This window comes from Artibeus jamaicensis, unplaced genomic scaffold (genome assembly GCF_021234435.1).
Source record: "Artibeus jamaicensis isolate MK-2021 breed Jamaican fruit bat unplaced genomic scaffold, CSHL_Jam_final scaffold_916, whole genome shotgun sequence".
Lineage (NCBI taxonomy): Eukaryota > Metazoa > Chordata > Mammalia > Chiroptera > Phyllostomidae > Artibeus > Artibeus jamaicensis.
The window spans coordinates 54,448,647-54,471,620 of record NW_026522059.1 but is presented as its reverse complement, the minus strand read 5'-3'; the positions used below and the strand labels follow the sequence as shown (position 1 = coordinate 54,471,620).

At 36.0% G+C, this 22,974-nt stretch overlaps 1 protein-coding gene across 3 annotated transcripts in view; it reads right to left on the bottom strand.

The window, feature by feature from the left end:
* Nucleotides 1-22,974, bottom strand: part of PRKDC (protein kinase, DNA-activated, catalytic subunit) — a 220,451-nt gene that overhangs the window by 107,468 nt on the left and 90,009 nt on the right. For all 3 annotated transcript variants that reach the window (XM_053660916.1, XM_053660917.1, XM_053660918.1), the window contains exons 33-40: nucleotides 22,519-22,727; nucleotides 21,976-22,108; nucleotides 21,302-21,460; nucleotides 20,301-20,504; nucleotides 13,139-13,324; nucleotides 12,627-12,731; nucleotides 11,387-11,554; nucleotides 8,347-8,474 (exon numbers count right to left, since the gene is read on the bottom strand). In XM_053660916.1, coding sequence (XP_053516891.1) covers nucleotides 8,347-8,474; nucleotides 11,387-11,554; nucleotides 12,627-12,731; nucleotides 13,139-13,324; nucleotides 20,301-20,504; nucleotides 21,302-21,460; nucleotides 21,976-22,108; nucleotides 22,519-22,727 — 1,292 coding nt within the window. The remainder of the gene's footprint in view (nucleotides 1-8,346; nucleotides 8,475-11,386; nucleotides 11,555-12,626; nucleotides 12,732-13,138; nucleotides 13,325-20,300; nucleotides 20,505-21,301; nucleotides 21,461-21,975; nucleotides 22,109-22,518; nucleotides 22,728-22,974) is intronic.

The following is a 22,974-nucleotide window of genomic DNA, read 5'->3' as shown; positions in this document are numbered from 1 at the left end:
TCAGTCTGTTGCACCCAGGAAAACCAGTTTGGCTAGTTTGAAACCAACAAAAGATGTTTGTTTTTCTTTTAAAGTAATCTTTTATCTTTTTAATTTTATTGTTTTATCTTTCAATACTTTTCCCCCCTTTTTTCTTCTTCTTTTCTGTTTTATTCCTTCTTCTTTTCTTTCCAAACTTATCGCTTTTTCCTCCCTTACTCTCCTGCCTTTTTTTTTCTTTTACCCACAAGTGACACAAAAAACTTGGAACTGCAAAAAGACCAGAGCTGGACCCAAAGAAGAGGCTTCCCAACAGTAGAGTCAGAGAGACAAATTTAACTTTGCTACAGAGAAGCCACAGTGCATATTTGTATTATTATTACTACTTTTTTCGTTATCCTCACTTCTTTTATATTTTAATAGTATCTTTGTATTTCTCCTCTTTCTGTATATGCTCCTTTGCTTGGCTGGTTTCCCCCGTTCTCTCTTCCACAGTGTACTGCTAATTTTCTATACTTCACGTCACTTCTACTTCTTTAGCATGTTACCCAAAGTTCCAAAACCGCTTTTTAAACAGATCACATAAAGTCTATCACATGATTGTTGCTCTAATATTATTGTAAATAATAGCTGTTCTATAAAACTGTAAATACTTCACAACATCTCCTGGATCTTAGTCCACTTCACAGTTTCCTGAATTGTACTACTGAAGTAATTAACTCTATTTGCTCATACACTACACCTATTTACTATCCTTTACTCCCACCTTACCCCAGAATCTGACCGACCACAACCTCACTGCTTCCTAGATCAAACTCACTAGCCTTACCTCTACAATAAGAGACTTATCTTGTGTCCATCCTCTCTTAAAAGTGGCAACCTGGGTTGAAGATTACAGTTAACACAATATATAGCCTAAAGACCTTCTATCTCTTCTCTACTGGCTGTGACAGTAAATATCATAAAATACTCTCACTGTCATAAACCATTTTGCCTCCCCCTCCAACTGATCTCACACACACACACACACACACACACACACACACACACACACAGGAGTAGGTGGAAGCGGAGAACGCCAGGATAACAGAAGGAGACTGCACCACTGAATTTAACAGGCTTTCCACCACCGAAGTTCACACCTTAGACCCAGGGAGTCAGCACAGATCAATTTAAGAAGCTGAGGGTAACAATGAGAGTCTCACAAACAATGGGAAGACACAGAATCCCCAAATGAAAGGAAAGGAGGGAGCCTCAGAAAGAATGCTAGATAAAATAGAGAGAAGTCAACTATCAGATACAGAATTCAAAGCACTAGTTATCAGGAAGCTCAAAGAGCTCACAATGAGCTACCAGAACAGGGGAGCTACAATGAACTCACTGCAAACTATATCAACATGAAAAAGGAAGTACAAACTATCAGCAAGGGACAAGAGGAATTGAAGAATACAATTTCTGAATTGAAGAACACAGTAGAAGGAATCAAAAGCAGAATCGAAGCAGGGGACTGGATCAGTGAGTTGAAGGACAGAGTAGAAAAAAACTCACAGAAAGAGCAAGAAAAGGAAAAAAGCTCAGAGAGATTAAGAGAAATGCAAGACAACATGGAATGTAATAATAGGGATACCAAAAGGAGAAGAAGAAGAACATGGGATAGAAAACCTATTTGAAAAAGTAATGAGGGAAAACTTCCCTAATTTGATGAGAGAAAAAGTCACACAAATTCAGGAATCACAGAGAGCCCCATCAAGAGAAAAATAAAGAGGTCCACTTCAAGACACATCATCAGTAAAATGGCAAAAATTCCAAAATAAGAGAGAATTTAAAGGCAGCAAGAGAGAAAAAGCAAGTAATATACATGGGAGCCCCAATGAGGTTAGCTACTGACTTCTCAATGGAAACACTCCAAGCAAGAAGAGAATGGCAAGAAATATTCCAAGTATTGAGAACCAGACGCCTGCAACCAAGGATACTTTACCCAGCAAGGCTCTCAATCAAGATAGAAGGCCAAATAAAGAGCTTCCAAGACAAAAGAAGTCTAAAAGAATACACCTCTACCAAACAGCTCTGCAAGAGATGCTAAAGGGACTGCTTTAAGGAAAGGAAAGAGAAACAGAGAAACACAGGTACAAAAATGGCAATGAATAAGTACCTATCAATAATAACCTTAAATGTAAATGGATTAAACGTGCCAATAAAAAGACATGGAATAGCTGTATGGATAAGAAAGCATGACCTACAAATATGCTGCCTACAAGAAACCCATCTCAGAACAAAAGACCTACGCAGACTGAAAGTGAAGTGCTAGAAATAAATATTCCAAGCAAATGGGCAGAAAAAAAAAAAAAAGCCAGGGTAGCAATCCTCATATAAGACAAAATAGACTTCAAAAAAAGGGGCCAAAAAAAGAGACTCAAGGGAAGAATGAATCAAGAAGACATAAACATTGTAAATATATATGCAACCAACATAGGAGCACTCAAATACATAAAGAAAATCTTAGAGGACCTCAAGAAAGATATTGACAGCAACACAATTACAGTAGGAGATTTTAATACCCCACTCTCAAAAATGGACAGCTCTTCCAAACAAAATACCAACAAAATTATTGTGGCATTGAGCAACCCCCTAGATGAAATGGACTGAACTGATATATATAGATCCATTAATCCCAAAGAAGCTAAATACACATTCTTTTCAAATGCACATGGAATATTTTCAAGGATAGACCACATGATAGTACACCAAACAAGCCTCAACAAATTCAGGAAAACTGAAATCATACCAAGCATTTTCTCCAACCACAGGGAACTAAAACTAGAAACCAACCCCAAAGGAAAAAACCCCAAACAATCAAAATCATGAAGACTTAATGCCATGCTATTAAACAACAAATGGATCAAAAATAAAATTGGGGAAGAAATCAAAGTTTCTGGAAAAAACTGAAAATGAACTCACGACAACTGAAAACTGATAGGACACAGCCAAGACAGTCCTGAGAGGGAAGTTCATAGCAATACAGGCCTACCTAAAAAAAGATAGAAACATTTCAAACAAACAACCTAACCCTATGCCTACAAGAACTTGAGGAACAACAACAAAGACAGCCCAGAGTAAGTAGAAGGAAGAAAATAACCAAGATCAGAGCAGAATTAAATGACATAGAGATGAAAAATTCTAAGGATCAATGAATCCAGGAGCTGCTGATTCTCTGAAAAGATAAACAAAATTGAAAAGCCTCTAAGCAGGCTCATCAAGAAAAAAAGAGAGAGAGGACCCAAATAAACACAATCAGAAATGAATGAGGAGAGATTACAACTGTCACCACAGAAATACAAAGGATTGCAAGAAATTACTATGAAGAACTGCACACCAAGAAATTTGAAAACTTAGGTGAAATGGACAAATTTCTAGAAAAATATAATAATCCAAAACTCAATGAAGAAGCAGAAAGCCTGAACAGACCAAAAACAGCAAATTAAATTGAAGCAGTGATCAAAAAACTCCCATCACACAAAAGCCCTGGACCAGATGGATTCACAGGAGAATTCTACAAAGCATTTAAGGAAGAACTAACCCCTTTTCTTCACAGACTATTCCAAAATATCCAAAAGGATGGAAAACTCTCACACTCTTTTTATGAAGTCAGCATCATCCTCAACCCAAAACCAAATAAAGACACAACAAAGAAAGAAAACTTCAGGCCAATATTGCTGATGAACATAGACCCTATAATCCTCAATAAAATATTGGCAAATCACATCCAACAATATATTAAAAAGATCATACACCATGACCAAGTGGGATTCATCCCAGGGATGCAAGGATGGTTCAATATTCGCAAATCAGTAAATGTAATAATACATCGCATAAACAAAAGCAAAGACAAAAATCACATGATCATACCATTAGATGCAGAAAAAGCTTTTGATAAGGTACAACACCCATTTATGATAAAAACACCCAGCAAAGTGGGAATACAGGGAGCATTCCTCAATATAATAAAGGCCATATATGTGAGACCTACAGCCAACATCATATTCAATAGGCAAAAACTAAAATCTTTTCCACTAAGATCAGGAACAAGACAAGATTGTCCATTTTCACCACTTCTATTCAATATTGTATTGGAAGTTTTAGCCACAGTGATCAGAAAAGAAAAGGATATAAAAGGCATCCAAATCAGAAAGGAGAAAACAAAACTGTCACTGTTTGCAGATGACATGATAGTGACATGGAAAATCCTATAGGCTTTACCCAAAAACTGCTTAAGCTAATAAATTAATTTGGCAGAACAGCAGGTTACAAAGTCAATATCCAGAAATCAAAGGCATTTTTGTATACCAACAATGAAACTGCAGAAGTAGAAATCAAGAAAAACAATCCCATTAGATATAGCAAAAAGAAAAAAAAATCTAGGAATAAACCTAACCAAGGAGGTAAAAGACCTGTATGCAGAAAACTACACAACACTGAAGAAAGAAATTAAGGAAGACACAAACAAATGAAAACATATACCATGTTCATGGATCGGATGAATTAACATCATTAAAATGTCCATACTTCCCAAAGCAATTTATGGATTCAATGCAATACCTATTAAAGTACCAATGGCATATATCACAGACATAGAACAAACACTTCAAAAATTTATATGGAACCATAAACGACCCCGAATAGCAGCTGCAATTTTGAGAAAAAAGAACAAAGTAGGAGGAATCACAATACCTGATACCAAACTGTATTACAAGGCCTCTGTAATTGAAACAGCCTGGTACTGGCATAAATACAGGCACATAGACCAATGGAACAGATCAGAGAGCCCAGAGATAAACCCAACTCTCTACAGTCAATTAATATTCGACAAAGGGGGCAGTAACATAAAATGGACTAAAAATTGCCTCTTCAACAAATGGTGTTGGGAGAACTGGATAGCTATGTGCAAAAATATGAAACTTGAGCACTAACTTACACCATACGCCAAAATAAATTCAAGGTGGATAAAAGACTTAAATATAAGCTGTGACACCATTAAAGTTCTAGAGGAGAACATTGGCAAGAAAATCTCAGATATTTCACGCAGCAACATTTTTATTGAAATGTCCCCTAGAGCCAGGACATGAAGGAAAGAATAAACGAATGGGATCTCATCAAAACAAAAAGCTTCTGCATGGCTAAAGAAAACAGTGTTAAAATAAAAAGAGAACTAACTGTATGGGAAAACATATTTGCCAGCGATACCTCAGACAAAGGTTTAATCTCCAAAATATACAAAGAACTTACAAGACTCCACTCTAAGACAAGTAACCCAGTTAGAAAGTGGGCAAAAGACTTGAACAGACACTTCTCCAAGGAGGACATACAGAGGATGCAGAGACACATGAAAAGATGCTCAATATCACTAGCTATCAGAGAGATGCAAATTAAAATCACAATGAGGTACCACTTTACACCAGTCAGAATGGCTATCATAAACAAAGCAACAAACAACAAATGTTGGAGAGGTTGTGGGGAAAAGGGGTCCCTAGTCCACTGTTGGTGGGATTGCAGACTGGTACAGCCATTATGGAAAACAGTATGGAATTTTCTCAGAAAAATAAAAATGGGCCTGCCTTTTGACCCAGCAATTCCACTGCTAGGATTATATCCTAAGAATCCTAAAACATCAACCCAAAAGAACCTATGCACCCCAATGTTCAGAGCAGCACAATTTACAATAGCCAAGAGCTGGAAGCAACCTAGGTGACCATCAGTAAATGAATGGATCAAAAAATTATGGTACATTTACCCAATAGAATTCTATGCAGCAGAAAGAAACAAGGAGGTTCTACCTTTTGCAACAACATCGATGGAACTGGAAAGTATTATGCTGAGTGAAATAGGCCAGGTGTTGAAAAACAAATACCATATGATCTCACCTTTAACAGGAAGCTAAACAATGAAACAAACAAGCAAGCAAAATAAAAACAAAAACACTGAAATAGAGGATAGGGGGACTGCCATCAGAGGGGAGAGGGGAGGGAATTTCATTGGAAAAAGGGATTAGGATTTATAGGAGCAAGTATAAAGGACGCATGGACAACAACTAAGGGGGTGGAAATGGGAGGGAGGTGGGGAGCATGGGGGGCGGGCTGGAATGGGAGTAAAAGACAGAAAACTGTACTTGAACAATAATTATATTAAAAAATAAATTAATGAATTCTCTTGAGGGGCTTCCTATATTGAGCACCATAGAAATGCACAGCCCTAAAACATTCAAACCACAGAGGTAAAATATCTGATTTTAAAAATGGTTCAACAGCCCTGACTGACATGGCTCAGTTGGTTGAGCGTCTCCTGCAAAGCAAAAGGTTGCTGGTTTGATTCCCAGTCAGGGTACATGCCTGGGTTGTGGGCCATGTCCCTGGTTGAGAAAGTACAAGAGGTAACCAGTTGATGTTTCTCTCCCTCTTTAAATAGATAGATAGATAGACAGATAGACAGACAGGCAGGTAAATGGACAGATAAATAAAAAAAATAATTAAAAAAATAAATAAACAAAATCTTTTAAAAAGGGGTTTACTGAAATGTAAGCCAATAGATTGTTTACTGTAATACAAATGCAAATAAAGGTTAAATATTTGCTTTATTTCACTCATAACAAAAGAAATACAAATTAAAGTAACATTCACAAATCCTTTCTAAAATAAAAAATTGGGAAAAATCTAAATATATCACAATATAATCTATTGTCAGGATTGTGATAAAGCAGGCATTCTTATACACTACTGAAGAGAATGCTAATATAGCCACAAAAGAAGTTACGTGGCACTTTATTTTTTTTGATGCAATTATAAATGTGATTCTTTGATTCCCTTTCTCATGATTCATTACTGACATAAAAATGTACCCTAGTTCTGAATATTAATTTTGTATCCTACTACTTTACTGAAGTCATTCATCAGTTCTAATAGTTCTTTGGTATAATTTTAGGGTTCTCTATATAGGGAACCCTATATTGTGTCATCTGGAAATAGTGACAGTTTTACTTTTTCTAATTTGGTTCCAGCGCTTTAGTCCTCACAGAAAGCTACTCCTACACCTAACCCTCCAGGTCTCACCCTGAAGTTAGGCAATTTAGTTCCTCCCCATAGACTCCTCTGGCACTTTTTTGAGCTACTGCTCTTGCAAGGCCACTTAGAGTGAATTTGTGACAAGTAAGTGTCTTTACGGTCCCCTTGAGGCCTGTATCTCAGTCTCCCACAGTCCTTCGTTTTTCTCAAATACAACCCCTGCTAGTTTTCACAGCCAGATATTATGGGGACTCCTCAGCACTGATGCCCTGGGTTGAGGAGCCCAGTGTGGGGCTGGAACCCCTCACTCCTCAGGGGGAATCTCCACAGCAGGTATCCCTTCCACACCATGGGGCACCCACCTGTGAGCATCTCCTGCCCTCCTACCAATCTAAGCATGGCTACTTCTTTATATCCTTAGTGATAGAAATTCTGTTTAGTCTTCAGGTGGTTTTCAATGACGATTATTCTATAATTTAGTGGTAATTTTCTTGTGGTCATTGGAAGGGACAGGCAGAGTTTACCTACTCTGCCATCTTGGCAGGAACTCCCTCACAGTGAAAGCAGGCATCCCTGTCTTGTTCTTCATTTTAGGCATAACACTTTTAGTTTTCCCCCAGTGAGTGTGATGCTAGGTGTGTGTTTGTCATATATAGTCTTTATTATGTTGAGGCACATTCCCTGTATTCCCCACTTTGTTGAGAGTTTGTCATAATTTGGGTGATATTCAATTAGTTCAGTATTTAGAAATTTTTTTGGATTTCCAATGTTCATTTTGTTGTCCACTCATAATCTAACTTTACGTGCTTAGAGAATATACTTTGTACAATTTTAATATTTTAAATTTACTAGGACTTCTTTAATGACCTACCTACCATATGGTGTGTCCTGAAGAATGTTCCATATATGCTCAGAAAGAATGTATTTTTCTGTATTTCTGTGCAATGTTCTATAGTTGGTTAATCATGATTTTTTTAAATGCCAATAAACAGGAACAAATTACAGAATCATGCTACATCATTAATGAACCTCAAAAACATACTGAATAAAGAAGCCACACCAAAAAGGGGTGATGAAGCTGGAAAATGCTGATGCTTGTTTAATCTGGAGATTCACTTATAGTTTTACCTTCAAATTTGAATATGTTTAAAATTTTCAAGATAAAAATCTTTTTTTCTTATGAAAAACAAAATAAAATTTAGTTATAACAATTGAGTTCAATTGTCAGTCAACTAATTTTTGGAACGGAGAAGACAAATTTCCCACAGAAACATAATGTGTATGGTTCCTGGCATCCCAGACAAGAATGACTTACTTTCTTGCAATATTTTTAAAAGTGGATTGAAATAAATCTTCCATAATGTGTTGTTGTTCTCGACAAAGAATTTCAGTCATCAACTGCAACAATACAGGACTTTGAGATAATTCCAATGCATCTAAAAACTGAAAGAAAAAAAAAAACACACCCCATTGTTGCTAATAATAATTTTGTTGGATTTTCATTTTTGTTTTGTATTTAACAGTTCTAAATAAAAAACTGATTATAACATAATTTCATAGAAAATTAAGAAACACTAACATTTTAGTCATTTTGCAGATGTAATAAATGTCTGGCATATAACAATTTTGTTAAATACTTGAGCTTTAGTTTTTAAGGATTTGCAGATATTTTTCCCTCTAACACCTTTTAGAATTTCCTCTTTATTACCAGGTTCTCAAATTCTATAATTACAAGTCTTTACTAAAGTCAGTTTCCTCCACCATTCCAAGTGAGAGTCTGTGGGGTCTTTTATTCTGGAAATGGGTGTGTTTTCGACACCATCTTAATTGTACAGATGTCTAGGCTGCTCATGTAGCATTTTTACTTTTACTCCCAATTTCCATCTCAATGCCTGTTTGTTCTACCTTCTAGGAGATATATTCAATTGTGTCTTTTGTTCAGTAGAGAAATGAGGCAGTTACCATCTTAACCAGGCCACAGACTTGAGGTCACTAACAATGGGACAGTGGCACTATTTGCTTCCTGATGTGCTATTGTTGCCAAAAAGATTAGCCTGAATCTCATGACCAAGCTTTAAGCCTCACTCCAGTTTGGAGGAAATACAGAAGATTAGGGACAAGTTAAAGAACACTCCAAGGAAGCCCTGCCTGTTGTGGCTCAGTGGATTGAGTACCAGCCTGGGAACCAAAGCATTGTTGATTCGATTCCCAGTAGGGGCACATGCCTGGGTTGTGGGCCAGGTGCACAGTAGGGGGCACATGAGAGGCAAGCACACACTGATGTTTCTCTACCTCTCTTTCCTTCTCCCTTCTCCTCTCTCTAAAAATAAATAAATAAAAATCTTAAAAAAAAAAAAGAAAACTACGAGGAAATAATCAGACAAATATGGGACAACATCCAAGAGTAGTACTCTGGTTTCTTCCAAAAATTAAATATGAAAAAATAAAAGGGACAAGGTAAAGTAGTTCTAGATTAAAAGATATGAGACACATGACAATTCAGTGCAATCATTATAGATCCTGGTTTGAAAAACCAGCTAAACATGGGGGTACCCAAAGCAATGTGAATGTGGACTACGTAACACATGACATTAGAGAAGTGTTCATTTGCCTAGGTATGATAACAATATTGTGGCTTATTGGTAGGACGTGCATAATGGTAGGAGTATTTAGGAATGAAATAGCATGTCTGAACTAACTCGCAAATATTTCAGTCAAAACACACAAACATACAGACACATACATAACAGAATGTTAACTGTTCAATACAGGAGATGATAATATGAATGCTTGTTTTACTTTCATTTTTCCTGTATGTTGGAAAAATAATGGGGAAGAGAGATTCTGTATAGTTGGGCAGGGTTTGTACACTGGTCTTTCCATGTGACTGGGTCCTACAAAGAAGAGTCCTAGGAAACAGAGAAAGCCAGGAGGAAGCTGTAAGCCTTTATAATTAGTGTTAGAAGTCATGCAGCATTACTTCCTCTGCACTCTTTTTGACTCCTTAAGGACAACCCATTCCCAACAGGAGGAAAATCAGACTTTGTCTTTCAATGGAAAAGCCACACAATAAGAAAAACATGTGCAAGGGGATATAATGGTAACAGCCATCTTTAGAAAAAACTGTATAATCTGCCACACCTATGTTTATCTCTATCCTAGCATTTAGTAAAGTGTGTTTTAATCAATCTGTTTTTTGTTTGCTTGTTTGTTCCTTCTTTGTTTTACTATAAGCTCTTTGAAAACAAAGACTGTCTTCATTATTTTTAAGTATTCAAAATAATGAAGGTTCAGGGCTCAGTCCATCATGAGTATGACAGACCACTACTCACACTGCAATGGTCATTGCCTTAGTTTTTCTTGACCCCTGAGTTTTAGTTGAGTAAATGTTTGCTCTAATAACAACATTCACAGCCTTGCTTATAGATGTATATGGCAAATTGTATATCAGCAGAATTGATATATGCAAGTTCAGAATTAAGCACTTAAAAGGAAGCAATATGTTCTCTACCACACTTCTCTACTTCTTACTGGATACAAAGGAATAAGATAGGAGTTGCTGGAGCAGCCATTCTGGACAAAGAGCTATATATATGAAGAAAGATAGAGAACAAGGTAAAAGGAGACTGGGTCCCTGTTGACTGAGAAGCTACCCTAAGTAGCCAATCTAGAATCATACAGAAGAGAGAAATGATCAATCTACCACTTTGTTTACTGGTTTTCTGCTATATGTTACCTTCTGCTGTATGTTAAATAATATGGGTAATAATCACTGAATGTTTCTCAAATAACCAGTACTCAAATTTTAGAAAATGAAACATACTGATAATAATCTATTTCTCAGCTCTTTTTGGTACTGTTCTTTAAGACTTATCCATTACACATAAAATAATTCACATGATGTTTATGCATAAAATATTTCATAATTTAAAATTAGAGAGAAAAGTGGATTCCAAAGGATTTAGATATGTATCTGCTTCCAGTGTTATCCAGTTTTCAAAATGAAATACTGGTGAATTCTTTTATTTTAAGATTTTACTTATTTATTTTTAGAGAAGAAGAAGGAAGGGAGAGAAATATCGATGTGAGAGAAAAACATTGATCATTCGTCTCTTGTATGTGTCCTGACCAGGGACCTAACCCACAACCCAGGCATGTGTACTGATCGCGAACAGAACTGGTGACTCTTCGCTTTACAGAATGACACTCAACCAATTGAGCCACACCAGTCAGGGCTGAATTCTTAGTTGTAACATTCATCCTATTCTGAATGTTTCACTTACTTCTCTTCATCACAAAATGTGACAGAAAAAACATTTTAAATTTATTTGTTACTACTAAAAAAAAACCCCTACCTTTTTCATACAGTCCACATAATTATTGTACTGCAGAGTTCCTGGGTGAAATTCTTCTGACTTCATAGGAAAATTAGAAACAATGAGCTTTTCAAGAACATGCTTAAGGTCCTCAAGACTGCCTTCGGTAAGACTGGTGAAGAATGGAAGCAGAATTATAGCTTGACCCTGTGGAACAATGCAGACATATGAAATTGCACTAGTTGTGGCTTATAGATCCTATGGAATAAATAAAATTACTGCTTCTAAAGACTTTGCAAATAAAACACTAGTAGATTCAGTAAAACACTTCAGAATACCTTTGAGATTACATTTAAAACCCTGAATGCCATGTGTATTATGGCTCTTATTCTCGAGGGAAGTAAGCCAAGTCAGGGCTGTTACACGTAAATACAAAGGGCATTGTATAATTCTCTACGTTATGTCTCCTCAAAATATAGATTCTAGTAGAAATAAACCAGGCAAGTTTTGAGTGGAAAGAACATTATCAATAACCTATGGGGTAATTTACAAATATTCCTTGCAGAACTACCTCAGAACTTCATATCAAGCTTCAAAGAAGCTAGCTGTTATTTCCTATCTCCCTTATGTGGCAGGTAAGTTCGTAAACTCCCTCCTACTGAGAAAGGAGAAACTTGATTAATCATAGAGAGCGAACATTCCAAAGAAAATCTTCATGATTCAATAAAACGATTATTTTCATGAGGCCAAATTTTATTAGAGTGTAAAGTCTAATTATTAAAGAACTTAAAAAATTAAAATATTATGTCTTCACCCTAAAAATTACTCAGATACTTTATGTTACTCATTAATAGAAAAATGATTAATAGTTTAAAGTCTATCATTCATTCATTAATACAGCAATTCTCAAAAAAGCCAATTTAAATAATCTACATGCAAAGACAAATGTAATTTCTTCTAAGTTTGGTAATTTTATTGTGGTTTTATTTATCTTTTTGGAGAGACATCCTAAATAAAGTATGTGCAGATCAGGTAGCAGGACGCCAGGGGTTTCCTTCATGTGATGGAAAGAGACTGTACAGCTGGAACAAACAAGTCCACAGACAGATGGTTATTGAGGTTGGGTAATAAGTACATGGGGGGTTATTGTGCTAGCCTCTCTGTCTTTGAATATTTGGAATTTTTCATTATAAAAATAGTAAACAGTACAAATAAGCAAAAATATAAAGTAAAAAATAATGAAGAACATAATCTGAAAAAAAATCTTATTAAGACTTACCTTTAAATGTAGACCCAACTTTGAATCAGCAAGTATACTAGTGTATGTTGTAAAGACTTCAGGGAATGCACTGTGATTTGTATTGAAAGATACAGATGAATCAATCTAAGGGAGGGGAGATAAAAAAATTATACATTTCTACATCATGTCTCTAATTTCCTTTAACACAGTTTTCAAATTTTTAAATTTCAGAAATAACCTATAAATTTGTTCCTGGGCTTCAACAATATTTCAGCAATTCTTGTTCAAAAATATTATAAAATTATCTGATTAAGACAATGCATGTAAAGACACACTAAAAAGATAAAGTATTATATAAGAAATGATAATGAGCATGAATGATAATGAAGTAATAGAAAAAGTATAAAATGTAAGATAATCACCAATTGTCCAGTTAAAAATTGTGCACCAATTAAAAATATTTCTATCAAAATTCCATCAGATTTTTAAAGATACAAGTTACAGAGTCCAAAAAACAAACATAATTGTATTTTTAACGTTTCTCAAATTACCTGCAAAATTTTTGCCAGTAAAGTCAGCACTGACACTTTACTTTCAGGAGCAGAATCACTGGCCCACCACGAATCACACTTTTTCCAGTTTTGCAGAATTAGAGTCACAAGTTTTAGTGCTTGATGTTTCTGACTGGTCCGATCCCTGAAGCTCTGATCTAACATACCATTCAAAACGGTGCTAACCTAAAACAATTGTGTGGTGGATGAAGAAAAATTCTTAACATCAACACATGTAACAAAACTTACTTCCATTGCAAAGCCATTCTTGAAACATAAACATGTTAATTTTGTAATAGCTGTTAACGTCACAACTCCTCCAATTTGAGAACAGCACTTGAACATGTAAATTTTCCCATAGAAGTACAATGTGTCTCACGTATGAAATGATGCTCATACTGCTATTTCTTGTGTTCTTAGTTTGGGGCATTCTTGATGGGGGGAGGAATTAGCTTTCTTCTGCCACTATCACACTTTATGTGCACACACACTCACAGGCCTGCACATCTGTACACATGCACACAGGCCGGCATACACACATTTCCTGTCTCACCACCTTTTCAACAATACTTTCTATTTGGCTAGACAAATATTCAATATATTACTATCATTATGACAATGACTTGGATCACCATTTCTCACAGGTGATCCAAGTCAAGTATACTACCAATGCTTTTTCTTTCATTACTCTTTTCAATGTGCCTACCATTGTTTGTCATCAAATTCCCTCAAATTAATGAAATCTCCTCAAGACATCCAAATATCAAGAAGTCTATCAGCTCCCTCTCTGTGGTGACAGCTCTCACTCTGGAGTGCTGTGACTGCTGTGACTGCCCTAGGGTTTTGCTTCAATACCCTCTGGGAGACTCATCCACTTTTACATGTTCAGGCCATCTTTCCAGATCCAACATCATCCTCTTTCTTGGCTGACTGCTTTATTTTAGTGAAGTACATACTTCCTCCAGGAGTTTCTTGGTGAGAAATGCACAGAAAATATATTCCTTCAGTACATCTGAAACATTTATTTGACTTTTACACATAATTGATAATCCAGCCAAATTCTGAACTCTGTGTTGGGAATCTTCTTTCCTTAATTGTGAAGAAAACTTGACAGCATCCATTTTGCTGCTGCAAAGATAAAAAACAACCCCATCTCTTGATCCTTTTAATGCAATCAAGCTTTCTTTTCAGAAATTTTTCAGGATCTTTTCTAATGGTGAAACCCCAGGGTTCTAAATTTTTGAGAAATGTGGAGGTGTTTTCATATACTGTCCTGGGCACTCACTCAATGGCTCTCTTCCACCTGGAAACCCAAGGCCTTCCTTTGTGAGAGATTCTTTTCAGCTGTGTTAGTCATGGAGTGGTATCTTCCCTTTGGGGTAGAGGTTCTGGTATTCCACCTTGTAGACTGACCCAAGTTTCCTCCTCTTTCTCTCCTATTTTCTGTCTTGTCCTTTTCCCTCTATTCTTCGTAAGAGTTCCTGGATATTATCTTCCAAACCCCTTCATTGTTAATTTCTGATGCCTATGCTTAATTCCCAAAAATTCTCTTTTGTCCTGTGATGTTTCTCTTCAGTAAGAAGTCTTGTTTCATGGATACACTCTCTTCTCTCATCTTTCTGAAGTTTTTTGCTTTTTACATTTCCATCTCATGGAATAGTTTCTGCTTCACGTGTCTTTTCCCCAGTCTGCCCCTTTAGAATCCCGTTCCTCAGAATACCTTTGCTGTTAACACATATTAAGGAACTGACTAGAAGCACTGTGCAGTGGGCTGGGCTCACTATCATGGTCATCGACGTAAACTGATCTGGCTTGGCGGTGATGACAATATCTTTATTTTGTCAGGCTTGTTACAAAAATTCCAATATTCTACCTGAGAGTATATTCCTAAAGACCATCTTCTGGAAGCCAAATTGGGAGGAAAGGCCTAAGCCCTAAAGATCGGAATTTAGGCAGGCTTTCATTTAACTTCTCTGTATTCAAGAAGGCATCCTTATACCACAAAAATACAAAGGATCGTGAGACTACTATAAACAGTTATACCCTAACATACTGGACAATTTGGAAGAAATGTATAAATTTCTAACTGTTTGCTAGAAACAGAAGAACCTAACAAGAATGAATCAGGAAGAAATGGATAATCTGAATAGACCAATTAACTAGTAAGGAAAGTGAATCAGTAATGAAAAACATCCCAACAAACAAAAGTCCAGGAAATGATGGCTTCTCTGGTGAATTCTACCAAACATTTAAGGAAAAATGAATGCCAATCATTATCAAACTATCCCAAAAAATAACAGAGGGAACACATCAAAACTCATTTTACAAAGCCAGAATTACCACGATACCAAAACCAGATAAGAAAATACCAAACATACCAGACAAGAAGAAATCAAAAATACAAGAAAATTACAGGGAAGTATCACTGATGAATATAGATGCAAAAGTCCTCAAGAAAACCATAGTGAACCAAATTCAGCAACACACTAAAAAGACCATATACCATGATCAAGTGGGATTTATCCCAGGGAGACAAGGTTAGTACAATATCTGCAAATCAATTTATGTGAGACACACCACATAAACGAAGGATAAAAACGCATGATCATATCAACATACACAAAAAACATGTTTGACAAAATTCAGCACCTACTTATGATAAGAAGTTTCAATTAAGTGGAAAGAGAGAGAACATACCTCAACATAATAAAAAACATATATGACAAGCCCACACTAATATCTTATTCAATGGTGAAAAGTTGAAAGCGTTTCCTCTAAGACTGGGAACGGGACAAGGATACCCGCTCTAAACACTTATACTGGAAGTCCCAGCCAAAGAAGTTGATCCAGAGAAACAAAAGGCATCCAAATCAGGAAGGAAGAAGTAAAAACGTCTCTATTAGCAGCTGACACATTACATATAGAAAATTTTTGACTCCACTAAACCTCTTAAAAATAATCTACAGATTCAGAAATGCTGAAGGATACAAAAATGAATATTCAAAAATCTGTAATGACACTCAAAAAAAAAATAAATTAAGAAAGCAATCCCACTTAAAACTGAATCAAAAAGAATAAAATACCCGGAAATAAACTTAACCAAGGAGATGAAAGACCTGTACTCTGAAAACTAAAAAAATACTGATAAAATTGGAAAAGACATAAATAAATATAAAAACATTCCATACTGATAGAATAGTTAAAACATCCATACTACACAAAGAAATATACAGATTCAAAATTCCAAGGGCATTTTCACAGAAATAGAATAATCCTAAAACTTGGGGGGGCCCCAAGAGACACCAAATAGCCAAAATAATCTTGAGAAAGAGCAATTCTGGAGGCATCACACTTCCTAATTTTATATTATACTATGATGTCAAAGTAATCAAAGTAGTATGGTACCGGCATAAAAACAGACACACAGATTAATGGAACCTAATAAAGAACCCCAAAATAAACCCCCACAAAAATAGACGGAGTAAAGGATATACAAGGGTGAAAGGATAGTCTCTTCAGTAAAAGGTGCTGGAAAACTGGACAGCCACATGTAAAAGAATGAAACTCGACCCCTATCTCACACCATACACAAAATCAACTCAAAATGTATTAAAGACTTGGATGTAAGACCTGAAATTATGAAACTCCCAGAAGAAAGCTTGGGGGGTAGGACCCTTGACATTTGTCTTGGCAATAAATAGTTGGACTTCACACCAAAAGCAATGGGAACAAAAACAAAATGAACAAGAAGGTCTATACTGAACTAAAAAAGCTTCTGCATACAAAAGAAAATCATCAACAAAATGAAGAGGTAAGTTATAGGAGAAATCATTTGCAAATCATATCTGATAAGGAGTTAATATCCAAAAATATAAACAACTCATATGACTTAATAGCAAAACCCAAACAATCCAATTTAAGAATGGTCAGAGAACTGAATAGCCATTTTTCTAAAGAAGACATAGAGATGAGCAACAGGTACACGAAAAGGTGCTCAGCATTGCTAATTATCAGGGATATGCAAATTAAAATCACAATATCACCACACACCTGTTGAAATGGGTATTATCAAAAAGACAAGAAATAAGAAGTACTGGTGAGAATGTGAAGAAAAGTGAAACCTGTGTGCTACTGGTGGGAATGTAAATTGATACAACCACTATAGAATATATGTGGTGGTTCCTCAAAAAATTAAAAATACAATGATCATACAGCAACTCCCCTTCTGGGTATATATCTGAAAAAAAAAAAACAAGATCACTTCCTAGAAAGGATGTTAACTGCAGCATTATTTACTACAGCCAAGACATAAAAACAATATAAGTATCCACCAACAGATAAATGGATAAAAAAGATGCATTATGTACAAAGAACAGAATGTTATTCTACAATTTAAAAGAGGAAATTCTATCGATTGCCATAACATGAATGGACCTTGAGGACATAATACTGAGTGAAATAAGCTAGACAGAGAAAGATAATTATACATATACTATATTATATGTATAAATAGTATATGTGGAGTCTGAAAAAACTAAACTCATAGATACTGAGAACAGACTGTTTGCCAGAGGCAGTGGGGGTGGCGTTGGATAGTTGAAATGGGTCGAGGTGGTCAAAAGTTACAAACTTCCTGTTACAGGTTCTGGGGATGTAATATACAACATTGTGACAATCTCAAAAAGTTAACAATATTGTGCAGCAATTTAAAAAGTGGTTAAAGAGTACATCTTAAAATTTCTCATCACAAGTAAGAAAACTGTAATGATGTAAAGTGAGAGATGTTAACTCTTTCACTTTATTGTGGCGATCACTTCACAATGTACAAATATGTCAAATCAGCAGGTTGTACACTGAATACTAATGCAATGTTATTTGTCTACTGCATCTCAATAAATCTGGAAAAGAGAATATCCATTAATGAGATTGATTATAAAATAAATAAAATTAGTAGCTTTCTAATATATCACATCTTATAAATAAAATATTAAAGGAAAATATTCCACTTACATTTACAACTAAGTAGCATATAATATCTAGAAATGCTCTTAATAAGAAATGTGCAAGAAAAAAAAGAGGTTGATTCCATTTAAATGTACTCTGTACATAGTATATTATCAATCCGAATCCCTAAATGTTGTGGGGAGGTGGTGAGGAACTTAATAAAATGATTCAAAATTTCATTTTGAAGAATAAACATGCAAGTATCTAGAATAATTCTGATAAACAAAATATGAAGAAAAAACATTGCCTCACTACATGTTAAAATGTATTTTAAAACTGCTGAAATTAAAACAATGCAGTACTGACTGAAAAACAGATAGTTAAGTAACAAGTTAAAAATGTTCAACCTCAGACCCAAATATGTACAGGGATTCAGCATTTGAAAAAGTTGGAATCTTGAATCAGTGAGGAAAATATGCATTAGAGAATAAATGTTGTCCAATATGTAACCATTTGGGGAAAAATGTCATATACAGTGCTCTTTGTATTATTTGTATTTGCTTTTAAAAAGAAACCATATGAGTAACAGAAGAAAATATAGACAGATTTAAAAGACAATAGAGGGACGGAGAATATCTTTCTCCAAAAGACAGAAATAATAAAAAATAAGTGAGGTTCACTATAAAAAATAAAATACTTCTGTACAGAACAAACACTCTGAATGAGAATGAAAAGACAAATGGCCAGTAGGTCTACTATGCTTAATGTACTAAAATCTCTTACAATAAGAATGTATATCCAATAAGAAAAGTGGAAAAACACAGCATATACCAGAAATACTTTGGTTATTTAAAAAAATTCATGGGAGACCAAGAGTTGGAGAACTGACATTAAACTAGTAAGATAAAAGTACATAACAGAGTTCTCCCTAATAATTACTTAGTTAAATAATAAAATGTTTGTGTTATGGTACAAAGTACTCCAAACTTTACTATATTGCTTAAAGAGCTACTTGTATTATATACTAAAAATGAGTCTAAATCTTTGCTAAAGGTCTTTCTTTAAAAAAAGAAAAAAGTATCCGTACATTTAACTATGCCAGGGTCCTCCAGTCCCTCTGTCCAGAGACTCTCCAGTGCCCTCAAGTTAGGAAGCATCAGTCGTGCTGTCCGGACGGCATGACTAACCTTCAAGCAGTTTTCCTCTTTTCAGTTAGTTCTTCACACCCCACCCGCTCTCTTCTCCAGAAGCCCAGAGTCTCCCTTGCCTGGCCCCTCTCACTTCCACAGCACCACGAGCTGCCCATGTTCACACTTGCTCGGACCCTGAAGTCTGTTAATGACAACTTGTACTTCGGCTTCCAGCTTCCAGGTGTTGCACTCTTGTCCATTTTCCATTCCCCTGTGTCCTTTTACATTGTACTTTTTTTTTTTAAATTCTGTTTCTGTCATTTTAAAGGTATTTGAGGTGGAGGTAAATGCATATGGTTTTTATCCATCATCTTTACCAGAGGTATGAGTAGTTTAAACCCTGAAATTGTTATATTTTCTGAGTGTTGTGACTCTGTTATTATCTTAATTCTAACTTCAAAAAATACAAATTCTTAGTGCAATCTATCACAAAATATTCCCCTCTAATAGACAGCAAGCGCTGTTTGGAATAAAAGCTTAATCCAGTAGGAAAGTACACACTGTTCCCTTAAAATTGTCATTCTAACAGTTAACAGTTTCTGATCATCTACAGACCAGATTAAGTTTCAAAATTTTGTATGTTTAGCAAACCAGAGTCAACTGTATATTAAATATTGATCTCCAAAGGTTTGACATGAGGTGGCAAAGTGGGGTATAACAGGAACTTGCAGGAAATGATACCAGAATGTATAGGACCAGCTAAGTGCTGGAGGAGAAACAAAGGCAGGCTTAGACCTCAAGATAGGTTTATGAGCTCCGTTGCCAAATCTTGACAAAAGTCATTATCCTGCATAGCTGTGCCTTATACAATTAGGCCTAGAGATTGTGGGAGAGTGAGAGATTAGAAAAAATAATGTTTCAACATCCATTATTAACTATTCATCAAGTCTGTGTTTTATTTCCTTCAATTTTGTTTTTAAGCATTGGCAAGAGCTGTAAACCTTGCAGGAAGAAATCTTGTTTTGTTTTTAATAATATATTTCATGAATACAAGCATTATATAAGAAAATAAAGTAAAATTCCATTACCATTTTGGGATTATCCACAGATGATTTCATAAGCTCCAGTACAGCAAGATCTAGATTTTTCAACAATTCAGTGTTGACTGTTTCTGAGAACAAACTATAAAAATACTCCCCGTGACAGAAGCTGACGATGCTTCTCTGGGAGCCTCCTGAGGATGGCATGGACAACACGGCCACATCCAGGAGAAGGCTCACTAGGCGGTCACACTGAGAAGAGAAAAGAGAAGTGCGATGACAGAAATACGTATCTTAAAGGTTACAGAAAGACTCCTTGGATGGCTATTAAAGTGGACAATCACAGGAGAGCCTGATATTTAAAGGCCTGGGTTCAAGTTTGAATTGTACACATTTCAATGAGTCCCGATTCTAGGTTTCAATTTCAGAAAAATATCTTCCCTGACTCATGTTTCTCCCAAATTGCCAGACCTCTTACTGTTGCATTGAAGGGAGAGTCTAATAAAGGTGAATATTATTTGACAATTCAAGCATGTAATTTGTTTATATTAAGTGGACAAAGAAGCAAAGAGGTTTCTGCTGCAGGAGGAAAGATGGTCCAATGGAGTGAACACACAGTACTGTCCAGCAGGTCTCAACTACAGCAGAGACTGCTGAGGCCAAGCCTGCACAGTTCAGACAGACAGTGAAGACGTTTTTGTGTGGTACCTATTATCCATCAGGGGCTTTCCCAAATCAGCCATCTGAAGAAACACCAGGGACAGGGGGAAAAGGTCACTGTGTCAACACAGTCAGTTCAGTTTTAAATTCACAAAATGTTCTCTATCTAAAGTCCTTTTGGAAACAAAGAGGGATAGACAAAACTTCCATTTAAGAGAATGCTGTTATATATTTATTTATTTCTAAAAAATCTTCCAGAAAGTCAGCTCATGTAAATTAAAGTACTTGTGCAGCTAAGAATTTATCCAACTAAATTCCTGGATATGGAATGCATGTGAGTTACATATTTACATTATTAGGATAGAAGAGCATGTAGCTGTTTTTCCTACCAGTCCTCCAAAAGCAAAGGCCAACTCCAGAAGTCCATTGGCCAGCCGCTTACAACTGGGGTCGAGTGAAGGAAGGCACTGCTGCTCGTGTCCAGGTGCAATGCTTTTATAAACCAGGGAGAGAAGTTTTGTGCCAAGAGAATGATTCTGATCTACAGACTAAAATAAAATCAACATTGAAAAATATTCAGCAATAAAATATTTTCTAGAAAAACACATTTCACACCTTTCATTAATTAAAAATTCCATTATGGCTAACTCTGACAACTGCCTTCCAATTGTCAGGAAATGTTCATCCAGCTCTGCTGCCCAGACTGTATCTTTCAATGGTGCCGCCCGGCCACAAAGGCACAGGAGCAGTTCAATTCTTCAGAAGGCAGCTGGAAATATTCAGATATCCTTTATTATATTTCCTTTATGATATAATATTATCTACATATTACAACATACAGTATTATATATCATTTACAATATTTTATATTATATTATAAAATATATTTATAAATTTTGTATTTACTTTCACATTTCTATTTCTGGAAACACCTACACGACTGAATCAAGTATTTCTGTAATTCCCATTTCAGCATGCATAAAGGATATTTTGAAAAGAATATAAATAATAGACTCATTAGCTTAATGACACTAAGAAAAATGTAAAAACAAAATGTGGTTACCTGAGACGGCAATATAACATGCAAAAATCCAGCTTTATGAAGCTGTTTACAGGCCGACACAACAGATGACAACTTGGCCCTCTCCACACAAGCATCGAGGCCATACAGGTCTGTGGCACAGAGCTCCTCAATGCTGGCCATTTGAGAAAAGCAAAAAGGAAACCAGGTGAGCGCTCATCTCATTGAATTATCAGGATACACTGAAAAATGTGTGTATTCTATTATAAATGTATTTACCAACTGCCCAGCACCCAAATTCATTACACAACCCTGAAAAACAATCATGGACTAATACAAAACAAAGGGGCCATAAAAATCAACACGGGGCTAAGGCACAGGCTAGGGTTGCATGCACTGTAAGGGGCAGGGAAGGCATTTGCCAAGTGGATGACTTTCAGACTGACGAGATCCTCTACACCCGACACTCCACTGATGAGATGCTTACCTAGAAGAAATGGAGTCAGAGTGGACATGCACACAGCTGCCAGAGCACACTACAACCTTCTATTCCACCACAATGCTCAGCATGTTCCGAATGCTCACCTCTGTGCTGTAATTTTTTCCTTGAGGTGCATCTCTAGGATGTTTTCATATGGGGACTTCTTTAGTGCTTTCATCAGGTTCACACAAACATCAGGGAGATGATCCATAATGTGGACATCACTGATATTGAAACCTATGCTTGAGGGCTCACACAGAGTTCTCACCAAAAGTTTCATAAGGTGTGTGTTACATAAATACTTCTCAAGAAGCTGTAGAAGACAAATTTGAATAAAAACACATCTATCAGTTAGCATTTAGATTTTCACAGGAGTGTTAAGGTCCATGAAATTGGGAATTTTGCCTGGCTAGGGCAAGGGTTGGCAAACGTTCTCTGTAAAGTGTCAGATAATAAATGTGCTTGGCTTTATGGGCCATAGGGTCTCTGCTGCAATGACTTGACTAACTGCCATCATAAAGCGAAAGCCACCATGAACCACAGGTGAACACATGAACCTG